Source organism: Tarenaya hassleriana, unplaced genomic scaffold (assembly GCF_000463585.1).
Source record: "Tarenaya hassleriana unplaced genomic scaffold, ASM46358v1 Cleome10, whole genome shotgun sequence".
Lineage (NCBI taxonomy): Eukaryota > Viridiplantae > Streptophyta > Magnoliopsida > Brassicales > Cleomaceae > Tarenaya > Tarenaya hassleriana.
Window position 1 is genome coordinate 1,131,792 of NW_010960188.1, and position 20,423 is coordinate 1,152,214.

At 37.6% G+C, this 20,423-nt stretch overlaps 5 protein-coding genes and 1 long non-coding RNA gene across 7 annotated transcripts; 3 read left to right on the forward strand and 3 right to left on the reverse strand.

Annotated features, from left to right (window-relative positions):
• Positions 1-745: 745 nt before the first annotated feature.
• Positions 746-2,365, reverse strand: LOC104799329 (probable WRKY transcription factor 51). Its single transcript, XM_010521788.2, has 3 exons — positions 2,063-2,365; positions 1,814-1,960; positions 746-1,102 (listed from the first exon to the last, which is right to left on the reverse strand). The coding sequence occupies exons 1-3, from the start codon at positions 2,269-2,271 to the stop codon at positions 907-909; spliced, it is 552 nt and encodes a 183-aa protein (XP_010520090.1). The 5' UTR covers positions 2,272-2,365; the 3' UTR covers positions 746-906.
• A 3,432-nt stretch (positions 2,366-5,797) lies between these two features.
• On the reverse strand, positions 5,798-7,741 carry LOC104799336 (glucan endo-1,3-beta-glucosidase 8). The gene is made up of 4 exons (XM_010521800.1): positions 7,334-7,741; positions 6,783-7,239; positions 6,489-6,691; positions 5,798-6,373 (listed from the first exon to the last, which is right to left on the reverse strand). Exons 1-4 carry the CDS (start codon positions 7,675-7,677, stop codon positions 5,926-5,928), a joined length of 1,452 nt encoding a protein of 483 aa, XP_010520102.1. The 5' UTR covers positions 7,678-7,741; the 3' UTR covers positions 5,798-5,925.
• A 359-nt stretch (positions 7,742-8,100) lies between these two features.
• On the forward strand, positions 8,101-10,102 carry LOC104799345. Of its 2 annotated transcripts, none has more exons than XR_769561.2 (3): positions 8,101-8,389; positions 9,267-9,754; positions 9,905-10,102. XR_769561.2 is itself a non-coding variant. In XM_010521816.1 (3 exons), the coding sequence occupies exons 1-3, from the start codon at positions 8,231-8,233 to the stop codon at positions 9,696-9,698; spliced, it is 486 nt and encodes a 161-aa protein (XP_010520118.1). In that variant the 5' UTR covers positions 8,101-8,230; the 3' UTR covers positions 9,699-9,885. The 2 variants fall into 2 exon arrangements, 1 of the variants encoding a protein (XP_010520118.1); XM_010521816.1 differs by lacking the exon at positions 9,905-10,102 and having other exon boundaries at positions 9,267-9,347; positions 9,453-9,885.
• Positions 10,103-11,302: 1,200 nt separating this feature from the next.
• Positions 11,303-11,980, forward strand: LOC104799355. Its single transcript, XR_769562.1, has 2 exons — positions 11,303-11,456; positions 11,649-11,980. It is a non-coding gene; the product is annotated as an uncharacterized LOC104799355 (long non-coding RNA).
• Positions 11,981-12,532: 552 nt separating this feature from the next.
• Positions 12,533-16,236, forward strand: LOC104799360 (26S proteasome non-ATPase regulatory subunit 12 homolog A). The gene is made up of 10 exons (XM_010521837.2): positions 12,533-12,678; positions 12,764-12,958; positions 13,745-13,852; positions 13,940-14,044; positions 14,131-14,187; positions 14,296-14,492; positions 15,005-15,104; positions 15,190-15,302; positions 15,392-15,545; positions 15,636-16,236. The coding sequence occupies exons 1-10, from the start codon at positions 12,676-12,678 to the stop codon at positions 15,930-15,932; spliced, it is 1,329 nt and encodes a 442-aa protein (XP_010520139.1). The 5' UTR covers positions 12,533-12,675; the 3' UTR covers positions 15,933-16,236.
• Positions 16,237-16,382: 146 nt separating this feature from the next.
• On the reverse strand, positions 16,383-18,620 carry LOC104799367 (ethylene-responsive transcription factor ABR1). Its single transcript, XM_010521851.2, has 2 exons — positions 18,013-18,620; positions 16,383-17,441 (listed from the first exon to the last, which is right to left on the reverse strand). Exons 1-2 carry the CDS (start codon positions 18,452-18,454, stop codon positions 16,669-16,671), a joined length of 1,215 nt encoding a protein of 404 aa, XP_010520153.1. The 5' UTR covers positions 18,455-18,620; the 3' UTR covers positions 16,383-16,668.
• Positions 18,621-20,423: the final 1,803 nt, after the last annotated feature.

Sequence of the window (20,423 nt, forward strand, 5' to 3'; positions counted from 1 at the left end):
AACTGTCGACGCATTCCTGGTTCGGGTTTTTTTAACTACATGATTAACAATAATTGATTATGTTTAATTCTATAATTATCTTTATTTATTTTTTCCAACATTATCTTCTCTCGCTTGTATACCCTTTGACTTACGCAGTCACATTACGTACTGATCAAGATATTTCAGTGTGTGAAAGACAAGTACCACATAAATTGATAAATGAAATTTCAATAACAGAAATACAGGAAAAAAATAAGATAATAAATACACTAGAAAAAAACAAATAAACTGCAACATAAACTGTCACACTCTAGAGTAAGTTTTTATGTGGCTTGAATAATTTATTGAGAACTTTCCAATAAAATATTGCATCCGTTGATAATTGACAATTAAACCAAGAAATATCGAATGGTTGAAATATAATGTATGTATTGAATAGTTCATTTCTGTGATTTGTTTGGTTTAAAATCCTATCTTGCAGATAAATAAAATATAATCAAATTTACAAAAATTAATTATTTTCGATTTCTAAACATTAAACCCTTGACACCTAAAAAAACTAGCCTAACATAAGAGTAAAAGGGTCAATTCTATATTAAAATTTTATTAGATCATATAATTTGTTTAATAGATTGATAGTTTCAATAACATTGATTGGACATGTGTGCAGCTACAAAAATCAGGCAAACCAAATGATGTGCGTGGGGAGACAAAGTCCAAATCGTGGTCTATACGTACACAAATATACACATAACGCCTTCACTAGACAATAAATAAGTTAATTATGAACATTTAAAAATGCCGATGACCAAAACATTCGATATGGGCAACTATCATTGAGAGTTTTTTTTTTTGTTTCGGAATAAAAATATTATACAAAAAGCAGCCGTACATTGTTAATGGTGTTTTTATTTTATTTTATTTTTAAGGAGGTGAGTTCCATGAAATGGAAGCAGCCCTTTGGGTCCAGTCATCGTTGATATCGGTGAAATAGACATTGCAAGTGCTCTCGTGATTGTGCACTCCTTCATATGTGGTTATTACAACATCCGAGTCTTCGTTGTCCCTTTCTATCCTCTTCTTCACCGGACAACCTCCACTCGAACACTTGTAGTAATTCCTATATATATATATATATCACATATTTATATGCACATGTCATATATATAGATATGAAAATGATATCACTTGATGCATGATATGATGGCTTTATTGTGTATGTGTGTGTGTATATATTGATAGATGGCCAAATTGTTTCTTTTATAATGTATATGGGTCAAATGAAATCTCTATAGCATATGGTCGGCTTTGCATGCCCAGAGAGAGGAGGATGAAATAAAAGGTACAGCATATTTAATATTATATGTCTCATCAATGATGATGATGATGATCCAACTGCTTTTTTTTTCTTTTCCAAGATTCGTCTTTCAGATTCATCAAGATAATCATGCTCTAGTTATTCCTCGTGCTTCTTTTTAGTTTGAACGAAATCATTATGCATATACATATATACACATGCATATATACACACATACATGCGCATGACATGAAGTTCAATCACTCTGCAACGGATATCTCCAAGTGGGTTGGTAGGAAATATAATAATCATGCATTGCATAATATTGAAATCACTGGATCTACTTAGTGGCTGTAATATATAGTATGATTACTAGATGCATGATTCAATAGAATTATCATCATGAGCACATGATGCTATTATAGAAAAAAAGTTAACAAATTGGTTATCTTAGCACTCGTTAATCATTAACTAATCTCTTAAAACAAAACCCATAAGAAAAAAAAAATCAAATCAATATATAGATTAAATTACCTCTTGTTAGAGTTGTTTTTGACCGATTTCTTGCCGTATTTCCTCCATTTGTATCCATCGTCCATCACATCAATCTTGGATCTCGTCCTGAATGCAACTCTATGGACCGCCTCCTTTTTACTCGTCGTCTCACCTTCTTTACACTTCCTGTTAATCAAACAAGAAAAAAAAATCAAATTTAACTAGTTTTTTTTAATAACCTAAGCTATACTTTGTGCATATATATATATAGATCGGCTATATGCTTACGTGGCTTTCTTTTTACTCGATGTTGCGCCGCCGGATCCGCCGGTCTCGCCGGCAAATGTCTCCGACGACACCATACTTGTCGGAGACGAACTCTTCTCGTCCATCAATCCGCAGTCATCGAACATCAAGTAAGAAAAATCGAAATTATCCATCAACGGATCGAAGTTCTGATCCATTAAATTAGGGTTAGGGTTTTGAGGACCCTCCATTTACGCCCGAAAAAGGAGTTTTATTGAGAGGGATTTGGGGAGTGGAGAGGGGAAGAAAGGGAGATAAAGGCTCTATTGTTTATATACACAGACTAATTCCATAATTTATTTACAAGCTCAATTGTTTATAAACAAAAAAATAAAGAGATAATATTATTAATTTTACTACTCACTTGCAATTTCTAGGTAGATACTAGGAAGCTGCCTCATGCCACGTGTCACGAACGGTGACGTCATGTTTCTGACGTAAGCACAAACGATATAATTGTCCCTTTATTATTATTTCAACGCTTAGCTTTGTGAGGCAACTTTTGGAGTAAACAAGTCATTAATTGATTGCTGAGCCTTGACGGACCGTCATGGAGCCATTATCCTCTGCGTCAATGTTTAGCGTACGATGATAAACGTACGGCTGAGATGACCAGTTGATGGGACCGTACATTTAATCTAACGGTTAAAGATTTAGAAGATGTATGTTGCCTCGGTGCGGTGGACGCAGAGGCCGTTCTTTGACAAAAACTCGAAAAGTAATTATCCTCTTTTTTCTTATACGAAACCAATCATATATTTAATGGCAACAAATAATCATATATATATACTGTATTGCATTTGAAAAGGTAATCAATTGAATATATATATATATATATATATGAATTTAAGTTTGATATTTTATAATAAATTTGTATATATATACATATAATTTTAAGTTTGAACTTTTATTTTATCGTATCTTAACGAGTAAATCACCGGGCCCTAATTATAGCAGCCATGGGTATTTGTTGTTGTTTTTTTAATCTATACTTGCAAGAAGGTTTTGATACCTTCGACGCCTTTGTGAGTTGACTCGTTGACAAGTCGTCTAGTGAGCAGATCATTCATTTTTTTAATAATTATTTTTTCGGCGTTTGGTATTTGTCAATCATGCAGTTATTTCTAATTTGAATGGATCCAATAACCAATATGAAAGATTCAAAGATATAAATTATTATCCTAATGGTCCGTCGTTGCTGCTACTTTTTTAATGAGTTTGGCTGGTTATTAGTTTTGTGCATTCCATGATAATGTATGTATAGTTACATTACAGAAATCACACGCACACATATATACATATATATATTGTGTTTATATGCGTGTGTGTGTGTTAATCATAATGGTCCATGATTAATTTTTTTCGTACATACGTATTGTGTATGTATACGGGAAATCTCTTTAACGTGGCCGTACACGTGCGGGATAAGGATTGTCGTTGAATATCCATGGGGGAAAGATACGTACGGTCTCCCCTTGAGTCAACTGTCTCCTTCTTGAAAGGTCGGACGAAGCTTCATCGTGCCTTTCTAATTTATTCGCTTTCTATTATTATTATTATTTTGATAACGATTCGCTTTCTATTATTAATAATTCGTAAAAATAATGTAACATTGCATAAAAATATTACGAAGCCATAATACAATCAAATGTGTCGGAAATCATATCGAATGGTTCACGGTTAGTACGTAATTGTTTTCTGTGTTGGACTCGATATCATTTCTATCTTTTTTTTTTTTTGAAAATCTATCCATTATATGATTCTAAAAATTAAATATATAATTTACAAAAAAAAAAAAGAATATATAACCGTTGATGTTAATAGCTAATCAATAAGGCAATCACGTGTTCATAGGTTACTTAACATATATATGTGGGGTTAAACTGAAACAAAGTTATAAACATGTCGGTGGTTTTGTGATATATGTACCTTCAAAAATAACATGACAAAAAAGTAAATTAAATTGTGCATAAAAAATCTAAAAACCTAATAACTGTAACAATTAATGTAACATCCTGAGAAACCTGAGGGAATTCCTTTCTGTCGTTGTACTAAAAACTCTCCTACATACGTATAAGATCAATAAATTTGATGTTTCGTGTTGCTGGAAAAAAGTCCGTGTGTATATATGATTATATACACACACACAAAATAGAAAACATAATTCTGATTTGGAAAGCTCCGATGAGTGTCCCTCCATTTATAATTTTGACTTCAAAACATATCATTCTCAGATGGTGATCCTGTGATCACAGTGGCCAAAATTACAATTTGATCACATGTTGATTATATTGGTCATACCATTAAATTTATGGTGATTACACTATATTCATTCCTTATATATCTCATTAATCATTTGATAAAAAATTTAAAATTTAACGTTATGATTATTATGACCGACATGTGACCAAATTGCAATTCTGATCACAATGGTCACAATTGGGAAATAGTATGAATTGAAATCAAAATAGGAAAGTAAATGTATTTTTGATATAATACCCTTCAAATTATTATATATTTTTAAACTTTGATTTCATTTTAAGTGCAATTAATTCTCAAAATCACACATGTATGTTTCAAAAAAAAAAAAAGAAATACACGTATATTGAAAGAACAAAAACTCCTTCAATTGTGAACCCTAAAAGATCAAAACTTGGATTTTTCCTTTAGGAGGTGAAGTATTTCACATGGATACAAAAAGAGACGAGGAATAAGATCTTTGAACACAATGGGAATAAAAAAAGAAAAAGAAAGTAAACTCATCATACTCGTGAAGAAACCAAATATATATGGCGTCTCTCTCTCTACCGGTTGTGCAATGGGTTCGGACCGGAGGGAACTCTTCGCTTCTCGTCAACGAACGGTCCCAAAGCTTCGAATTCGGTCTTTGTCCGAAAGGCGGGCGAGCCGTAGAGATTGCTGAACATCTTGGGTACAGTCGACGGCTTGTGATCGTTCTCTTGATCTCTCGTGAATCTCCCATCGATCCAACTCGAACGTGCAACGATCACAGTTATGAACATGACGAATACGATTCTAACAATTCGTCTCATTGCAAAGTTCGAACAGGTAAATGAAGAAAAAAGAGATTCAAAGATCGTTGACTCTCTCTCTCTCTCTCTCTTCTCGGGGGCGAAGGAATAATGAGGAGAAATAGAACGGAAAGAGAAGGATATCTGCGACATTGCATTAAATAAAGTTAACATTATTTCATCCAAATAAATTAAATATCAAAATCGCATTAAATCCGAATGTGTTGGTGAGATAAAGATTATAATCTTGTATTTCGGATGATATCTCATTGGTCATCCTTTATGTACTAATGTTATATACATAAATGTTATATATATCACGAAATTAGGAGAACTCGTTGATTACGGATAAAAATAAATTAAAAATTTTAATTAAAAGCATGTAAAAACCAATTTGCTGTTCAAGCCAATTCAATAGAAGTGAAATTAAGACGAGTGAGATAAAAGAGCATTATTCTGCGTTTTTTTAAGACTGGCATTTAAAACTCTCACCGAACCCTATTTAATGCCGATGCCATTATTTCCATTAGTTGGCACACAAAACGTGCATTAAAGAAGCTTACTTTTCTATTTCAAAATTCAAATCCATTATCGCCTCTTTATTGCGTGTATAGAATCTATATACCGTGAATTTTTTTAATTAAACATGAATATACCAAAACGGTCCATTTCTAATTGGGACAAATTAACAAGTAATTAATTCTATAAATCCCCCCTTAATGTTCGTTTTTCGAGTATGCATATATGATTAAATACCAAAACGTTCGATCAAGTAATTAACGACATTTAATAATTCGAAGTCGGCCGAAATTATCATGCGAACGCGAGCAAGCCGAGGAACACAAGTCCAAGAACAGCGAATCTCGCGTACACAAAGCTCAAAAGCTTGCCGCTTCCGCTCACTATCTGCACGGGAAACAGACAAGTCCCGACCGAAGCGTTTGTCTTCACGATCGAAGCCGCCCCTCTGAAATCGCAAGCTCGAACGTCTTGGCTCTGCATCTGGAAGTACATGTTGAACGCGTACGAGATATTCCCGATGCTGTCGAGCTTGTTACACGTGGATCCGTACAAGAGAGCCGTACAATCTCCGTGGTAACAAGCGTAATCTAGGTCAGGACCAACGTTGTCTAGATTGATCGTCTCTTTGTTCACGACGCACCATTGCTTTTCCATGTATTCCACTCCCTTCGCGCCCACTGGCATGATCTTACGGCCTTGCCCCGTGAAATCTAACACAAACTTGGGTTGCCCATCATACCTGTTGATGAAAATGCATATGATATATACGTAAGGCCGAATCTAATCTAATGGATTAGTTTGCATATAATTTCGGTCCGAATTCATTGGCTTAAATTACTTAGTGAACAAGTTACCTGAATATTCCCCAATGTCTTTCAAAGGGTCCAGGAAGAATACTCTTCATGTCCTCGTCAAGTAAGCCGAAGAGATACACGTCTAATTTCCCAGGTCTTAACGGAGTTCCTTCGTCGTTAGCGAGTTTCTTCATGAGGCCCGAGTAGAATTTCTCGGCTAAGCTCGGGCTCGCATATATGTGACCATCCGTTGGCCACCCGACCTACAAAATGTCGCAAATTGATGTTCAAAATGTTAAAAACATGTCTTGCATTGTGCACGTATATATACGTATATGGGTATACGATACGTGCCTCCCCGATGATGATCTTCATGTTGGAAATTCCGGCCTTCTTCAGCGCCCAGACAAGCGTGTCGTAATTCGCATCAAACACGCTGTCATAAGTCCTGCCCTTGTCAGTGATAGCCTGACCATTGCCATTGAAGAAAGCGAACTCCACCGGAAAATGTTGGTTCTGATAGAGACTAAGGAAAGGGTAGATGTTGACGGTGAAAGGGTTTCCGTTATCCTTGAAGAAGTTGACGATATCGAGCATGAGCTCCTTCACATCGCTTCTGAAATCTCCGTCAGATGGCTTGTCGGAATCTGAATGGTAGACCTCGGCGTTCTGAGGGATCGTGGCTTGCATCTTGTCTCCATGTCCGGCTTTTCTCAAAGCCTTGTGGATGTTCTTAAACGCCGGGAACGTCGTCTTCAGGAACGACCCGTTGTATGCCGACAAGAACGGCTCGTTCCCGACCGCAACATACCTAATCATCAGAAACGCAAAAACTCATGGAATCAAATTCATTTTACGTGCATGCATGCATGTGGGTTTGATCATATATATATGTATATATGTACTTGATGTTGACGCCTCCATCGCGCATGTATTTGGTGACGTTCTCTTTAACCCAATCCTCGGCATAGCCATAATCTTTGGCAAGGTCTTCGAGCATGTTGTTAGGGATTCCGACCATAACCTCGATGCCGGTCCCAGCCAATGTCTCCATGGTCCATGGATCTGCATCGAAAAGCTTAACCTTGTTGATGTTGTTGTCTTTCAGCATCCCAACCACGAAGTTCGGATTCAATGGATGCGATGCGATGTTTCCCCAATTCACGCCGAAGCCTTGGACCAGTCCGGTTAGGGGTAAAATCGTCAATATCATTGCATTGGCCACGAGCATGGCTCCTGCTCCGGCCATCTTGGCTTTAGACGACGACCCAAAAAAAGGGAGAGATGTTTAGTTTAGGGTTCGGAGAGGTAAAAAAAAAAAAGGAAGATGTTACGGTTCTTTTTTTTTTGGTCTTTTTGGATGCTATTTTTAACTGTAATTTTTTTTATGAAGTTCCTTTTTTTTAACTTGTTAGGAATAAGAATAACCTTTAAATTGTGTTTCTATTTTTAGTACAATCAATGATAGTAATTTTAGTTGTCTATTCTTTTAATGTCTTGGTCACAATTAGTGTATCCATATACTCCGTGTTTTAGTTATATATATTTGTACGACCAAAATGTACAAAAAAGTATATAACGGATATATAAATATTGGGACCCACATGCAAAGTGACAGTCCACGTGGCAGAATAACCGTAGAGCGCCCCCCCAGCTTCTTTTCCCTCACCAATAATCCTTCTTTCCTTTACCTTTCTTCTCATCCGAAAACTTCCCCGAAGAAATTCGGAATCGGAAAAGCGCGACGGCAAACGAATCAAAACCCTGGGAAGAAAACAAGGGTTTGCTCTGATTCAACTCCAATGGCGAAGAAGAGGAAATCGGAGGCTACGCGGCTAGACGAGATCGACCGTACCATGTACTCCGCCTTTCGCGGCGCAGCCAACTCGCTCTCTCAGCTTTACACACACGCCATGTCCCATCAGCGCCTCTCGTTCCTCGCCGGTGAACGCCGCGCTCTGGTTTGGACTTTGTTCTCCACTGGTTTTTTTCATGCCTTATGGGTTTTTGTCTCGGATTCGGTTTTGAATGATGAGTTTGTCTCGTAATTTCCGATTTGGAAACGGGGCCTGAATGATTGGATGATCGGAGAATGATGGGAAACGATAAATTTTGATGCTTGTGATTTTTCTAAGTGTGTTCTGTTTTGGACATTTGCTGACTAGCTCGATTCATAGGATGGTATTCTGTTTTCGGATTCGTCTGGGGCAATCTGGGATTGGAGTTCATGAAAGATGATAGTCGTGGAATGAATCATAGAAGAAATTGATGCGCTTTATACAGAATTCATGCAAAATGGATTGTGATTTCTGTGTTGCTTCAGAAAAAATTGAAACTTTGGACACTGCAAGGGTCTTAACTACTTTCCAGTATTTCATTATCTGTGTTGAATCTGTTCGATTGACTATTACAATGTCCGAATTATCTCTCAAGCTACATGCTCTGCTCTTGTTATTCATCTTGTGGCTTCCTCCGCGGTCAGTCTCGCTGCTTAAAGTTGTGATCTTTCCTCTAGTTTAGTTACAGAATTGTCATCATTGAGCAAAAAATGAAAGAGGTTTCCTTGTATACTAGCTTTCCTGACTTCAATAGAGTTATTCTTCTCTTACTCCTTGTTTTCTGAAATGAGGACAAAGTAAGACTGTCTTGATCACAGTGCCCATGTTTCAGTTGCCCTTGCACTACCTTAGAGGAATCATGTGGCAATTTTTGATGACCTAGCTGATCCTGGTGTTGAATTCCATAGAACTACCTTTGCTTATTGCATGGTTTTTTCACGAGCTTGCTTGAAGTTGAAGTGTCAAATAGTCAAATCGCGATACGTTTGTCATATCTCAGGAGAAACTCCATCAATGGATTGTGAGACAGCAAGAAGAAGGAACAAAGGCCTCAACGGTTGATATTATAGCTTACTTGCAGGTTCTTTCCTTTGCTCTTGTCCTATTGCTATCCTTTAATCACTCTCTCATATGCTCATGTCTGAAAATTGTGTTTACAGACCAATTTTCATTGAACCTGATGCAGAATGAGCTACAATATGAGATAGAGGAGGACCCGATATCACCTACGCTTGAGTTTCATCAGTCGCAACACCAAACTGCTGCGCCACCAAATTCATTCTCCAGTGGCCTGTCAAGCCCTGTTCGAAGGACCCTTCAGCAATTTAACCTAGCCGAGGCAAGTAATCACCATCTGAATTCCTCCCCAGGTTCTGGAAATTCCTTGGAAGCACGCCCAGATGATAGCTCGTGTCAGGATCTCTCTCGGTGAATTCGTGTATCATATTGTCTGATGAATTTGGTCACACCTGCAATACAATTTACATGGTGAGTTGAGTTCATAGATGTCTAACCTCTGGTTCTTCTTGTCAAGCAACTGGAGAGAATCCTTTGATATCATATTACCATTTGATAGAATTCTGAAACCCAGGAGAAGAAGAATTCTCACCCATTTGTCATTTTTGATTTGTGGGTCAGACGACATTTAATGCAAAAAAGAAGAGGTAACTTTGATGAAACAGAGAGGGAAGAGATGGATTGAATTCAAAGGGCCAAAACCTTGCATGTGCTCTTATGGCCCCTCACTCACCAAGTTGTCTGCCCTGCAAATTTGATTTTTTTTTTGTATGATTGATGCTTTGATGTTGATTGATTCGTTCATGTAAAGTCCGAGAAGTTTCTCCACAAAAATCTTTTTTTTTTTGCTTTTAAAAAAAACATAGACGGCCCTCCGACAATTTCACGTGATGAACCACTCGGCTTTGGAACATTTACTTGCATGTCTTGGTTGCTTTGCTTTTTGTCTGAACCAAGTTCGTATCTTTCCAAGCCATTCTACGTCCGATTCTTGTCTATAGCCTGTCTTCGTTTCTGGCTGCACGACGTGATGTTCTTCCTGGCAATATATACATGTATATTCATGTGTGTATATATATGTACTGATCGGTGTGGAATATAATTATTAGATTTGCATTCACATGGAAATTTCTTCAAGTGTTCGTAATTCCGTTGACTACAAGGCAATGCATCGCGATTCCCAAAACACGTGACTATACAAATTACGTGTCCTTTTAGCCACATATGTACATATGGCTGAATGTCTACAACACATGTTCCACCATACCATGCATGTGGTCCAATGTTTTTTTCTTCTTTACAACACATACATATGCATATGTATTGTATATATGGGCACATGTCTGTTTATCTATTTGGTTTGTTATCATGGATGTATAGTAAACACACGAAACATTATGGAGGGGTTACATTTCTCGTCTCCTAAATCTTATATGGTTACTGGAAATCATATTCGATTTTCTTTCGCAAATTATCTTTATTTATGTCAAGTTTGATGTGTGCATACGGTCTCATACGTGACACTATAATCACATTCCTTGAAGGACCACTCCATTTCCATATGGCCATGCATGCATGGACCACTCTCCGATCTCCATAATTAATACATACAACAACAACAACAAATAGACCAAAGTTTAAGTTTTATTACTTCATGGTGTCGGTTCCAATCATGAACCCTTTCAAGCTCATTCCAATTCATTTTTTTGACATAGCTATAAAATTAAAAGGTGTCAATTACATTAACTAAAAAAATGCATGTAAGATAACCTTTCATGTGTATATATATATGTTCCATATCCTTCGATATATATGCTTATAGGAAAAAAAAGTACTGAAGAACATTTGTCATACCATGCAACAATTTCAGTGGAGCAAACATATTTGACTACGTGGCCAACATGTCGCGAGACATCGACGTCAAATCCATCAGAACCTAGACCCATATGTCTCTCAATAACTCCCAAAATTTATCATTCTCATATATATATATATATATATATGCACAAAAAGGGGGAATATAGTTCATTACAAAAATACCAAAGCAAAAAAGGATAGAAAGAGAGAGAAGAAAAAAGAATCTGTTCCCAAAAGATGGCAATTAGGGTTTCCTTCAAATCCATTTTTGTGGTTCTTCTTCTTCTAGTACTCCTCATATATTCTCCTGCTAAAGGTAAGCCATAAACCATATTCTTTCTTTTTTAATATGTAATAAGCCATCAACTACTAACATTCACGCATACGCATGTATATACATATTCATCATCATCATCATCACAATTGACATGTAGAATACGTGTTTCATATATATGCAAACATGTACCAGAGTCCGATAACTCACGGTTTCCTAATGTCGGGTTTTCAGCACGAAACTTGCGAGAAACGTTCAAAAACGGGAAACGAGAGGCAGCGAGGGAAAAGGGCGGAGAAAATCGATCATTCGGAGGAAGCGTGGAGAGCGATGGATTGGTGGATATGGACTACACTGCGGCTAACAAGAAAACTCCTATCCATAATCTAAGATAAAAAAAAAAATCATTTCTTTTTTTGTCAACGTTTGTTACTCGAGAGAGTCCAAAAAAGGGGAGAGCCAAATGTATTAATCCAACAAAGCTTTGTGTAAACAGTTTTTTTTGTACACTGATATAGATGGAAGAGCATGTAGCTATACATATATATATACACACACATACGATATTTTATGATGGTAGTATAGTTATATCCAATACATGGAATATCAATGGTCTTAATCATGACAATTTATGATATCGTATGTGTGTATGTATAATATATACGCACACACAGACATGCATTTGATAAGACAATACGTTTACGTGGACAAAATCGTGAACTCCTCCGAGTATAAGATCACTTGGAAATAGTACATTTTTGTGTGTGTGTATGTATGTATGTATGTATGTATGTATGTATGTATGATATACTATTGTCTCAATGGATCTACAAATATGATTCATAATTATAGTTGCCATTGATATCTCTCTCACTTATGTCACATCTCATGAATCGTGATGACTTTAGTTACGATGAGATCAACGCTAAGCTGTCATCATTACCGGCAGGAAATAACATGGTCAGGCTCAGGGGTTTTATTTTAAAAACAATTGGGCTTTTTTATGAGCCCATATTCAATGGGCCTAATTCATCATTCAAGCCCATTTAAAGGGAAAATGGATCATCGGCCGTAGAATACTAGAATCTGACATTTCTTGTTCAAGGGGTTCAACTTTGTCTTCCTCCAGTCTCTGTGTTCGGCGGCTCCGAAATCTCTCCAATCTCTCTCTCTCTCTCTCTCTCTCTCTGGATTTGCATCACTCTGTCTCTCTACTTTCAATTGGATTAACTTTCTCTGAGGTGATATTCGGTGGTTCGTCATGGTGAGTCTCTGATTTCTCAGATCTGGCGAAATTTTTTTACCATGTTCGAATTTGCATATCATTCTGTGGTACTTGTGATTTTCAGGAGGACAGAGGGAAACTGGAGGCGGCTATAGATCAGCTCCTGAACGAGGAGAAGCAGATGAGGCTCGCCGGAGATGTCCCCGGGACGAGGAAGGCTGTTACCGACATTCTTCGGCTTTGTTTCGAGTCCAAGGACTGGAAACTCCTGAATGAACAGATTGTCAATCTGTCGAAAAAGCGCGGTCAGCTTAAGCAGGTGTGTCGATTTTGTTCGCAAATAATTTGGAATTTTTCTGGTTTGTGGACTGATTTTTTCGGGAACCCCAAATGTTCGATTGGCGTAGCCTGTTCATTGATAGTCCGATGGTTTTTAGTTGTAACTTTTCCTGCTTCTGAGATTACGATTCTCCTGCTTTTCTGCTACTAATTCTCATTGTGGGTTTCGGCTACCAGTGATTTATGAATTGCATAGACCTATTGTCTGAAAATCCCTAATATTGTTACAACATATGAACTCAGAGTCTCTGTATCATGGATTTCGGAGAACTTTAAACTCATGATTTTGGCTTCTCTTGTGTGACGGGCTGCTTTTGAGATCTCCGTTGCTATGATCTCGATTGAACCTGGCAAGTGCCAAACTACAGAGTTTCCGCTGGACTACATCTACATTTTATTTCTAAATTCGGCCATTGCAGAAATTGGTGGTCTTATCTTATGTCATTCGGTGGTTGTGATTGGTATATTCTTCGCTTCCGGGTTTTTTAGTTTTGGTTTGATACATTTCTTGTTCTACTACCTTTCTTCATTAGGAACTAAATCAAGAGTCTACAGAATTGAATATAAACTTGCAAAAGTTCAGCTTTTTCCTGCGAAAATCTTTTTCTTTTTATTGAATTCTCTTGCTCAACTCGCATGCATTTTAAGTTTTTCTTCAGCTAGTAAAATGAGAAAATAATTATCCTTATGGCGAAACATTTTGTGGTACCTGGTTTCTTATATCATATCTTGTGGCGTCTTTCATGGGCTTTTCCTGTATTTGCAGGCTGTGCAATCTATGGTCCAGCAAGCAATGCAGTACATTGATCAGACACCAGACGTCGACACCCGGATAGAGCTTATTAAGACACTAAACAATGTTTCTGCTGGAAAGGTTCTCAGTCAAATAAGCTGGTTTTGTCTCTTGTTCTAATTCTGTCATCCTGCTGACATATTGCTCAACGATGTTTTGCTTGTTTAGATATATGTTGAAATCGAGAGGGCTCGTTTGATCAAGAAGCTTGCTAAGATTAAGGAAGGCCAGGGTCTTATAGCTGAAGCTGCAGATCTTATGCAAGAAGTTGCTGTAAGCTTTTCTGCCATGGTTTTCTTATATGCTGGCTACCTCTCTTCTTCCTAGCTAATCCTCTGTCTTGTAATTTATGCCAACAGGTGGAGACATTTGGTGCTATGGCAAAAACCGAGAAGATCGCATTCATTCTTGAACAAGTACGTACTATTGTTATATTGTCATTGACTGGAAAAAATGATACATATTTATATTTATTTATGGCGCCAATTATCTGAGTCATTCAATTGTTGATTTAAACTCCAAAGGTTCGTTTGTGCTTGGATCGGCAAGATTATGTCCGTGCACAAATCTTATCTAGGAAGATCAATCCAAGGGTTTTTGATGCCGATTCATCGAAAGAGAAGAAAAAACCTAAGGAAGGTGAAAGCATAGTGGAAGAGGCTCCAGCTGATATACCATCCTTATTGGAGCTAAAGCGAATTTATTATGAGCTAATGATTCGGTAATCGCCAACTGTCCTTGCCTGATATATCGTTTTGAATTTCGTTATCGTCGATTCTTTGGGAAACTTATCTGCCCCCACCCCCTTTTCTTTCTGTATCCTTTTAAACTCTATTAATCTGTGAAATCCGATGTTTGCTTTGCTTTGTTCCTTCACTTTACGTGACCCATGTCAATCCTCCTGCTTTTATTTAGCATGACTGGTTCTACTTATTTGAACTAGCTTTAGCTTGATTTTTCCTGTTTTTATGGAGACCGGTGACTTGTTTTTGGGTCCTGATAATGGAGTATGAAATAGGGGCAAATTACTTGTTCCGGTGAATGCATGCGTAAAGCTATCCATGTGAAACACTTTAAGTGTAGATACTTGCTCTCTTGTACTGTCTAATTTCTCACACAAAAATCGCTTCTATATTTACTCTAAAGTTTGATGTATTGTATGTCCTGGCTATTATATATATATATATATATATATAAACCGTTGGATCATATATGCTGATTTAATTTCTGCAGGTACTATTCTCACGACAATGAGTACCTTGAAATATGCCGTTGCTACAAGTCAATATATGATATCCCTTCTGTAAAGGAAAACCCAGAGCAGTGGATTCCAGTAAGGCTCATATCACTGTTTGGATCCTCCATAGTACATTTTATCATTGTGTTTGGATTAAATTTCGTCTAATCATCGAACATAGGTCCTGAGGAAGATCTGCTGGTACCTTGTCTTGTCACCATATGACCCGATGCAATCAAGCTTGCTTAATGCAACCCTTGAAGATAAGAATATGTCGGAAATTCCTGATTTTAGGTATTCTTTTTGTCTCTGTATGTTTGATGTTTGGTTATTTTTTTCTCGTCTCATGTACTTGCCCACCTTGTGTTCATAAACCATCACAGGGTGCTTCTGAAACAACTGGTGACAATGGAGGTGATCCAGTGGACATCACTGTGGGAAAAATATAAGGAGGAATTCGAGAAAGAGAAAAACATGATCGGGGGCTCTTTGGGTGACAAAGCTGCTGAAGATTTGAGGCTAAGAATTATTGAACACGTAATAAGAGACCTAACTGAGCTACATGTATATTTTTTTTTTGCATAATTGATACCGTTATTCACTTGTGATCCTTCATGTGTTCTGCAGAATATTCTGGTTGTCTCGAGATATTACTCAAGGATTACCTTAAAGAGACTCGCTCAGCTGTTATGTCTGAGCATCGAGGAAGCGGAGAAGCATCTGTCAGAGATGGTGGTATCGAAAGCGCTCATGGCAAAGATTGACAGACCATCGGGAATAGTATGTTTCCAGGCGGCAAAGGACAGCAACGACATCCTCAACACGTGGGCATCAAACTTAGAGAAGCTTCTGGACCTTGTTGAGAAGAGTTGCCACCAAATTCACAAGGAGACCATGGTTCATAAGGCCGCACTCCGAGCTTGAGCATAGCCGTGGTATTCGCCACTAGGCCATCATCTTCGTATTTCAATCAACAGGTTGAACCCTCGCTCCCCTCTTTTATTACATCATGGTTTGTGGCTTTTGTTTACTTGGGTCTGTCTCTCTCTCCTTACTCTGAAGCTTCTCTACTGCTTTCTGTGTTGTTGGAAGAGAAGAACTTTTAGACCAAATTCGTTGAAACTTAATAGTTGGGGTTTGTACACTGAAGGAGTTTGCCACCTTTCATTTGTTTCTGTTAGGAAATTCCTCAAATCTATTGTACTGTCTTTTTTTTTTTTTAAATCAATGTTTCTTGGTTACCCTTTTGATTAAATTTCTATTTTTAAGTATAGTGAATATGCATGTAAATGGGATGGGATGGAATGTGGGCCGAAATAGTTTGGGTACCAAGTTGCCGACGTCGAATCATTTGTCTTTGCCCTGACAGTAAACCCTCACTCTGCCAAAAAAAGAGGAACCCGTCCTCTTGTCAACTACTGTCTGAATAGAATATTATTTTGGCCTTAGAATTTAGCAAGTTGGTGTCCGAAAACTCGGTTTTGTGCCACAAATCTAATGCTATTTCGGCTATTTTTTTTAAATGTTTACAACAAATAAATTATTAGCATGGACCAACAAAAGAAAACATTTGGGATAAAGCAGCCTAAACCCGAAACCCTATGGCTTTCCCAAATCTTGCATGCCACTGAATAACACAAGAAAGTCCACAACATCGTCATCATCCCGATGAACTGTGATCATGTGTCCTGTCTGACCACTGTAGCTCCGAGAAATACGCGCTGCCCCCCCTGCCACTCTCACTGGCAGTTTCCGGTGGTTGCGCGGCCGGGAAAAACGGAAGAGAAGTTGATGAAGACGACGACAGAGAAGAGAGGATGGTCGACTGTAATGAACTAGAGGATCGCATTGACGGTACTCCAGCTTGCTCAAAAGAGGATGAGAACACCATTGGATCATACATATTCATACTTTGGTGGTGATGATGATGATGCGGCCCCTGAAACGGATGATAACCGGCGGCGTGATCCATCTCAGAACGGTTCACGTTGTAAATCCCTGAGCCGTCGCCTCTCACCATCGTCATCATCGTATGCTGTGAATGTATGATCGGGTCGGACGCAGGCTGAATGGGCAAAAGGGTACCTCCAGAACCGGAAATCATCAACTGGGTCGGCCTCTGTGGCAGTGGTTGAGGTTGCGAAACCGGTCTGACAAGCTTAACGTTCTCGGGGAAGTTGAGTTTAGCCTTGTTACCTCTGAACCGAAGAGCGGCTTCATCGTAAGCTCTAGCGGCCGCTTCCGCGGTGTCAAACGTGCCTAGCCAGACCCTAGCCGCCTTGAACGGGTCACGGATCTCGGCCGCCCATTTCCCCCACGGCCTTTGCCTCACCCCTCTGTACCTTCTCTTCGGCTGTTCCTCACTGGCTGTTGCGGCTGCGTACTCGTACGTTGGACCAGTTTCTGATACATTATTACTCGAAGCTTCTCCAACTGCAAAATCAAAATTCACAAAATAGTTTTTTTTTTTTGTTAACTCGATTCCTCCACCTTAGGAATAATATTGCATCATTTCTATATTTATGAATAAACAATGAATGTTTCGAACAGCTGTATCATGATGTTTCGATATGCTTTTAGTGTTTAAATCATTATATGACATTCCCTAAAGCCGGATTAGAAGAGGAGGCGATAGAAAACGACCCTTGAGGCATATGGAGAGGGAGCAGTGACATTAGCATATATATATATATATATATATATATATATATATATATATATATTGTACAGACAGACATATCTTTACATCTCCATTATATACGTCATCCCTTTAGATTTAACATATTATCGATTTTTTTAATATGATATTCTTGATTTTGTAATAAGAAATGTGTCCTATTCCTATATATAAATATAATTTAGATTAAATAATCCAGCAGAATTTGCCGTGTCAAGATCACGTTTTGGTTAAGATTATTTTCGCACTTTTTTATTTGTTTAAGAGACAGATGAGTTCTGTTAAAGAAAGGTGACGAAATGTTAAAAGAAGCTTAGCGAAGCTCACCTCTTACACTAGAACCGCCGCCGCCGACCGACCAGTAATCAGCCACCGTCAAAGGGGAGGCCGCCGACAACATACCGGCGGTGGCAACCGTTTCGCCGCCGTGCTCTTCCTCTCTTCTCCTCTTCTGCCCGGACGACGACGACGACGAGGTCCCTTCTCCTCCGCCACCACGACGGGACACCACCGCCTCCGCCGCCGGCGAAACATGAACTCTGGGGACATTTCCGGCGACGACGTGAGTGAGAGCCGAGACGATAGCGGACATCTCCGTCTCCCTGGTCAGGCCCGACAAGAACGACGGCGTGGCGTTGCCCATGTCCTCCGGCGGCGGAAGAAGATACATCCACCGGTCAAACTCCGACAACGCCGGTCGATCATCTCCTCTCGCATCTGGTTTCTCGGCGCCCTGATCTTCTTGATTTGCCACTTTTAGCCGACACATACACAGAATTAAGATTAAAAAAAAACCCTTCTCTCCTCTGCTTCGCAAAAGCTTGAAACTTAAACCCACAACAAAAAATGGTTTCTTCGAGGTAAAGAAACCTCTGTCAGACAGGAGAGAGAGAGAAGAGAGAGGATGTTTCGTCAGGGCGAAGGACGAGGTTTCAAGACGGTTAATATAAGAAACCAAGTAAACCTTTTTTGGATTTATTATTTTTTTCCCGAGAAAAAAAAAATGCTTTCATTTCAGCGCCGCCTCTGCAAAACAAGAGTTGTCCTGCTCGTTCGTGTGAACGATCTTTATTTTGAACTTTATAAGAATACGCTTTAATAATATTAATAAATATGCTTAATTTATAAGAATCCCACCTTTCTTAAACACCTTAAAATATAAAATAAATAAAAATGATAAATTAAGTAGCCATATAGACAACAAATTATCTATCCATTTGGGATTGCAACTTGTGGGCCGTACTATTCTATTTTTTTCCTGGTTTTAAGATAAAAAGAAAAATATCTATATAACATATAAATAATTAACCTTTTCGGGTCCGAGATATTAAAATCATGGCAGGCAAGTTGCCAAGTGAACCAAGAAAAAAGTCACTTGGCCAACTTTTACATTTCACCGTCCCGAATAATAAAATATTATTCTTTTTAAAAATAAAAAATGCACTGAATTTAAAAATAAAAAACTCAAGTTTATATAAAATCTAAGTTTGAGTGGACTAGTAGCGAGAGAACATGCTAAAAATATATTTTCATCCTGGATTCAAATTCAAGTATGGGAAGGGGTATTCATCTGAATTTTTCCGGTTTTCTGGGAAATGTAATCGGTTCAAAGATACGATGAACTTTCGGATTATAAAAAAAGTAAAATAAAAAGAGGTGGAAAAAAGAAAATAGGAAAATGGATTGGTAAAATGCAAGGCTTCAAGCGCGAGTCGGTGGTGAGGACGTGATGACGTGGATCTCTTTGGATCGATGTCGGTAATAAGGCCTTTTTGTGCGCATCTTTTATTGAGCCTATTTATTTATCCTTTTTTTGTTTTTTTATTTAATTTAATTAATTTACTGAAAGAGCTGCTCTGTAATGTTTTAATTCTATAAATTAAATTTGTGAACAAAAATATAAGCCAAAAGGTGATAATATATTTAAAATAATATAAACTTTAAAACAAGTTACAATTCCTACACACATATATATATACCTGTGTGCACACATATACATACATATATACATATAATTGTTAAAAACGGTGATGAATTTGGAAACACATTCACACTTTACCGACATTGTTTTTTTTTTTTTACATATTTAAATATAACAAGAAGCCAAAAGGTGGATAATGTAATGTTGTCTGAACTAGGAGGGTCGAATATGCCCACTATTATAGATAATATAATGCGATTTTAACTATTTTGGAACAAAGTGAGAATAAATATTAATAAAATAAATAAAGCTTCGAAAGGATTCAATGATCGATCTTAATACGGAAACCAAGGGCTATTTAATACGTGCCTAACGAAATATTCAACCACATTTCCACGAATTAATTGCACTTCTTATTATAATATTTATTTAATAATATTTGTCTTCAACTTGTATGATGTGAGATATTCTAACATAGCCAAAATTATCTGAGGAGCATGAATCATGTTTTGGATAGCCACTTGCCTCTATATCTGTTGTGTTTTTATTATTACCGATATATTTTTTCAAAAAAATATTTTCGTTATATTTATTATTTTTCTATATTTTACAATTGGCAGTACTGCAACTTGATAGTTGTGAGTAATTAAACAAGTAATTAATTAATTCGTAAATTGATATAATGTGGGACCTTAATCTTGGAGTTGGACGGGCATTTAAATAATGGTATTATTCATTCTCTTTTTTGTTAATTAAATAGAAAAAAAAGGTATTTCGGCCACATGGAAATTCTGTTCGAATTCTACTAATACGCTCC

What these genes read in the sequence shown, in the direction of transcription:
- LOC104799345 (XM_010521816.1), top strand. Translation starts at nt 8,231, where the DNA reads ATGGCGAAGAAGAGGAAATCGGAGGCTACGCGGCTAGACGAGATCGAC. An exon ending in CCGGTGAACGCCGCGCTCTG is followed by an intron (nt 8,390 to 9,266) that starts GTTTGGACTTTG and finishes GTCATATCTCAG; the next exon opens with GAGAAACTCCATCAATGGAT. An exon ending in ATATTATAGCTTACTTGCAG is followed by an intron (nt 9,348 to 9,452) that starts GTTCTTTCCTTT and finishes AACCTGATGCAG; the next exon opens with AATGAGCTACAATATGAGAT.
- LOC104799360 (XM_010521837.2), top strand. An exon ending in ACAATGTTTCTGCTGGAAAG is followed by an intron (nt 13,853 to 13,939) that starts GTTCTCAGTCAA and finishes TTGCTTGTTTAG; the next exon opens with ATATATGTTGAAATCGAGAG. An exon ending in TATTATGAGCTAATGATTCG is followed by an intron (nt 14,493 to 15,004) that starts GTAATCGCCAAC and finishes TAATTTCTGCAG; the next exon opens with GTACTATTCTCACGACAATG.
- LOC104799367 (XM_010521851.2), bottom strand. Translation starts at nt 18,454, where the DNA reads ATGTGTCGGCTAAAAGTGGCAAATCAAGAAGATCAGGGCGCCGAGAAA. An exon ending in CGGCGGTTCTAGTGTAAGAG is followed by an intron (nt 17,442 to 18,012) that starts GTGAGCTTCGCT and finishes TTGATTTTGCAG; the next exon opens with TTGGAGAAGCTTCGAGTAAT.
- LOC104799329 (XM_010521788.2), bottom strand. Translation starts at nt 2,271, where the DNA reads ATGGAGGGTCCTCAAAACCCTAACCCTAATTTAATGGATCAGAACTTC. An exon ending in TCGAGTAAAAAGAAAGCCAC is followed by an intron (nt 1,961 to 2,062) that starts GTAAGCATATAG and finishes TTTGATTAACAG; the next exon opens with GAAGTGTAAAGAAGGTGAGA. An exon ending in AAAAACAACTCTAACAAGAG is followed by an intron (nt 1,103 to 1,813) that starts GTAATTTAATCT and finishes ATATATATATAG; the next exon opens with GAATTACTACAAGTGTTCGA.
- LOC104799336 (XM_010521800.1), bottom strand. Translation starts at nt 7,677, where the DNA reads ATGGCCGGAGCAGGAGCCATGCTCGTGGCCAATGCAATGATATTGACG. An exon ending in GATGGAGGCGTCAACATCAA is followed by an intron (nt 7,240 to 7,333) that starts GTACATATATAC and finishes TCTGATGATTAG; the next exon opens with GTATGTTGCGGTCGGGAACG. An exon ending in TGAAGATCATCATCGGGGAG is followed by an intron (nt 6,692 to 6,782) that starts GCACGTATCGTA and finishes GACATTTTGTAG; the next exon opens with GTCGGGTGGCCAACGGATGG.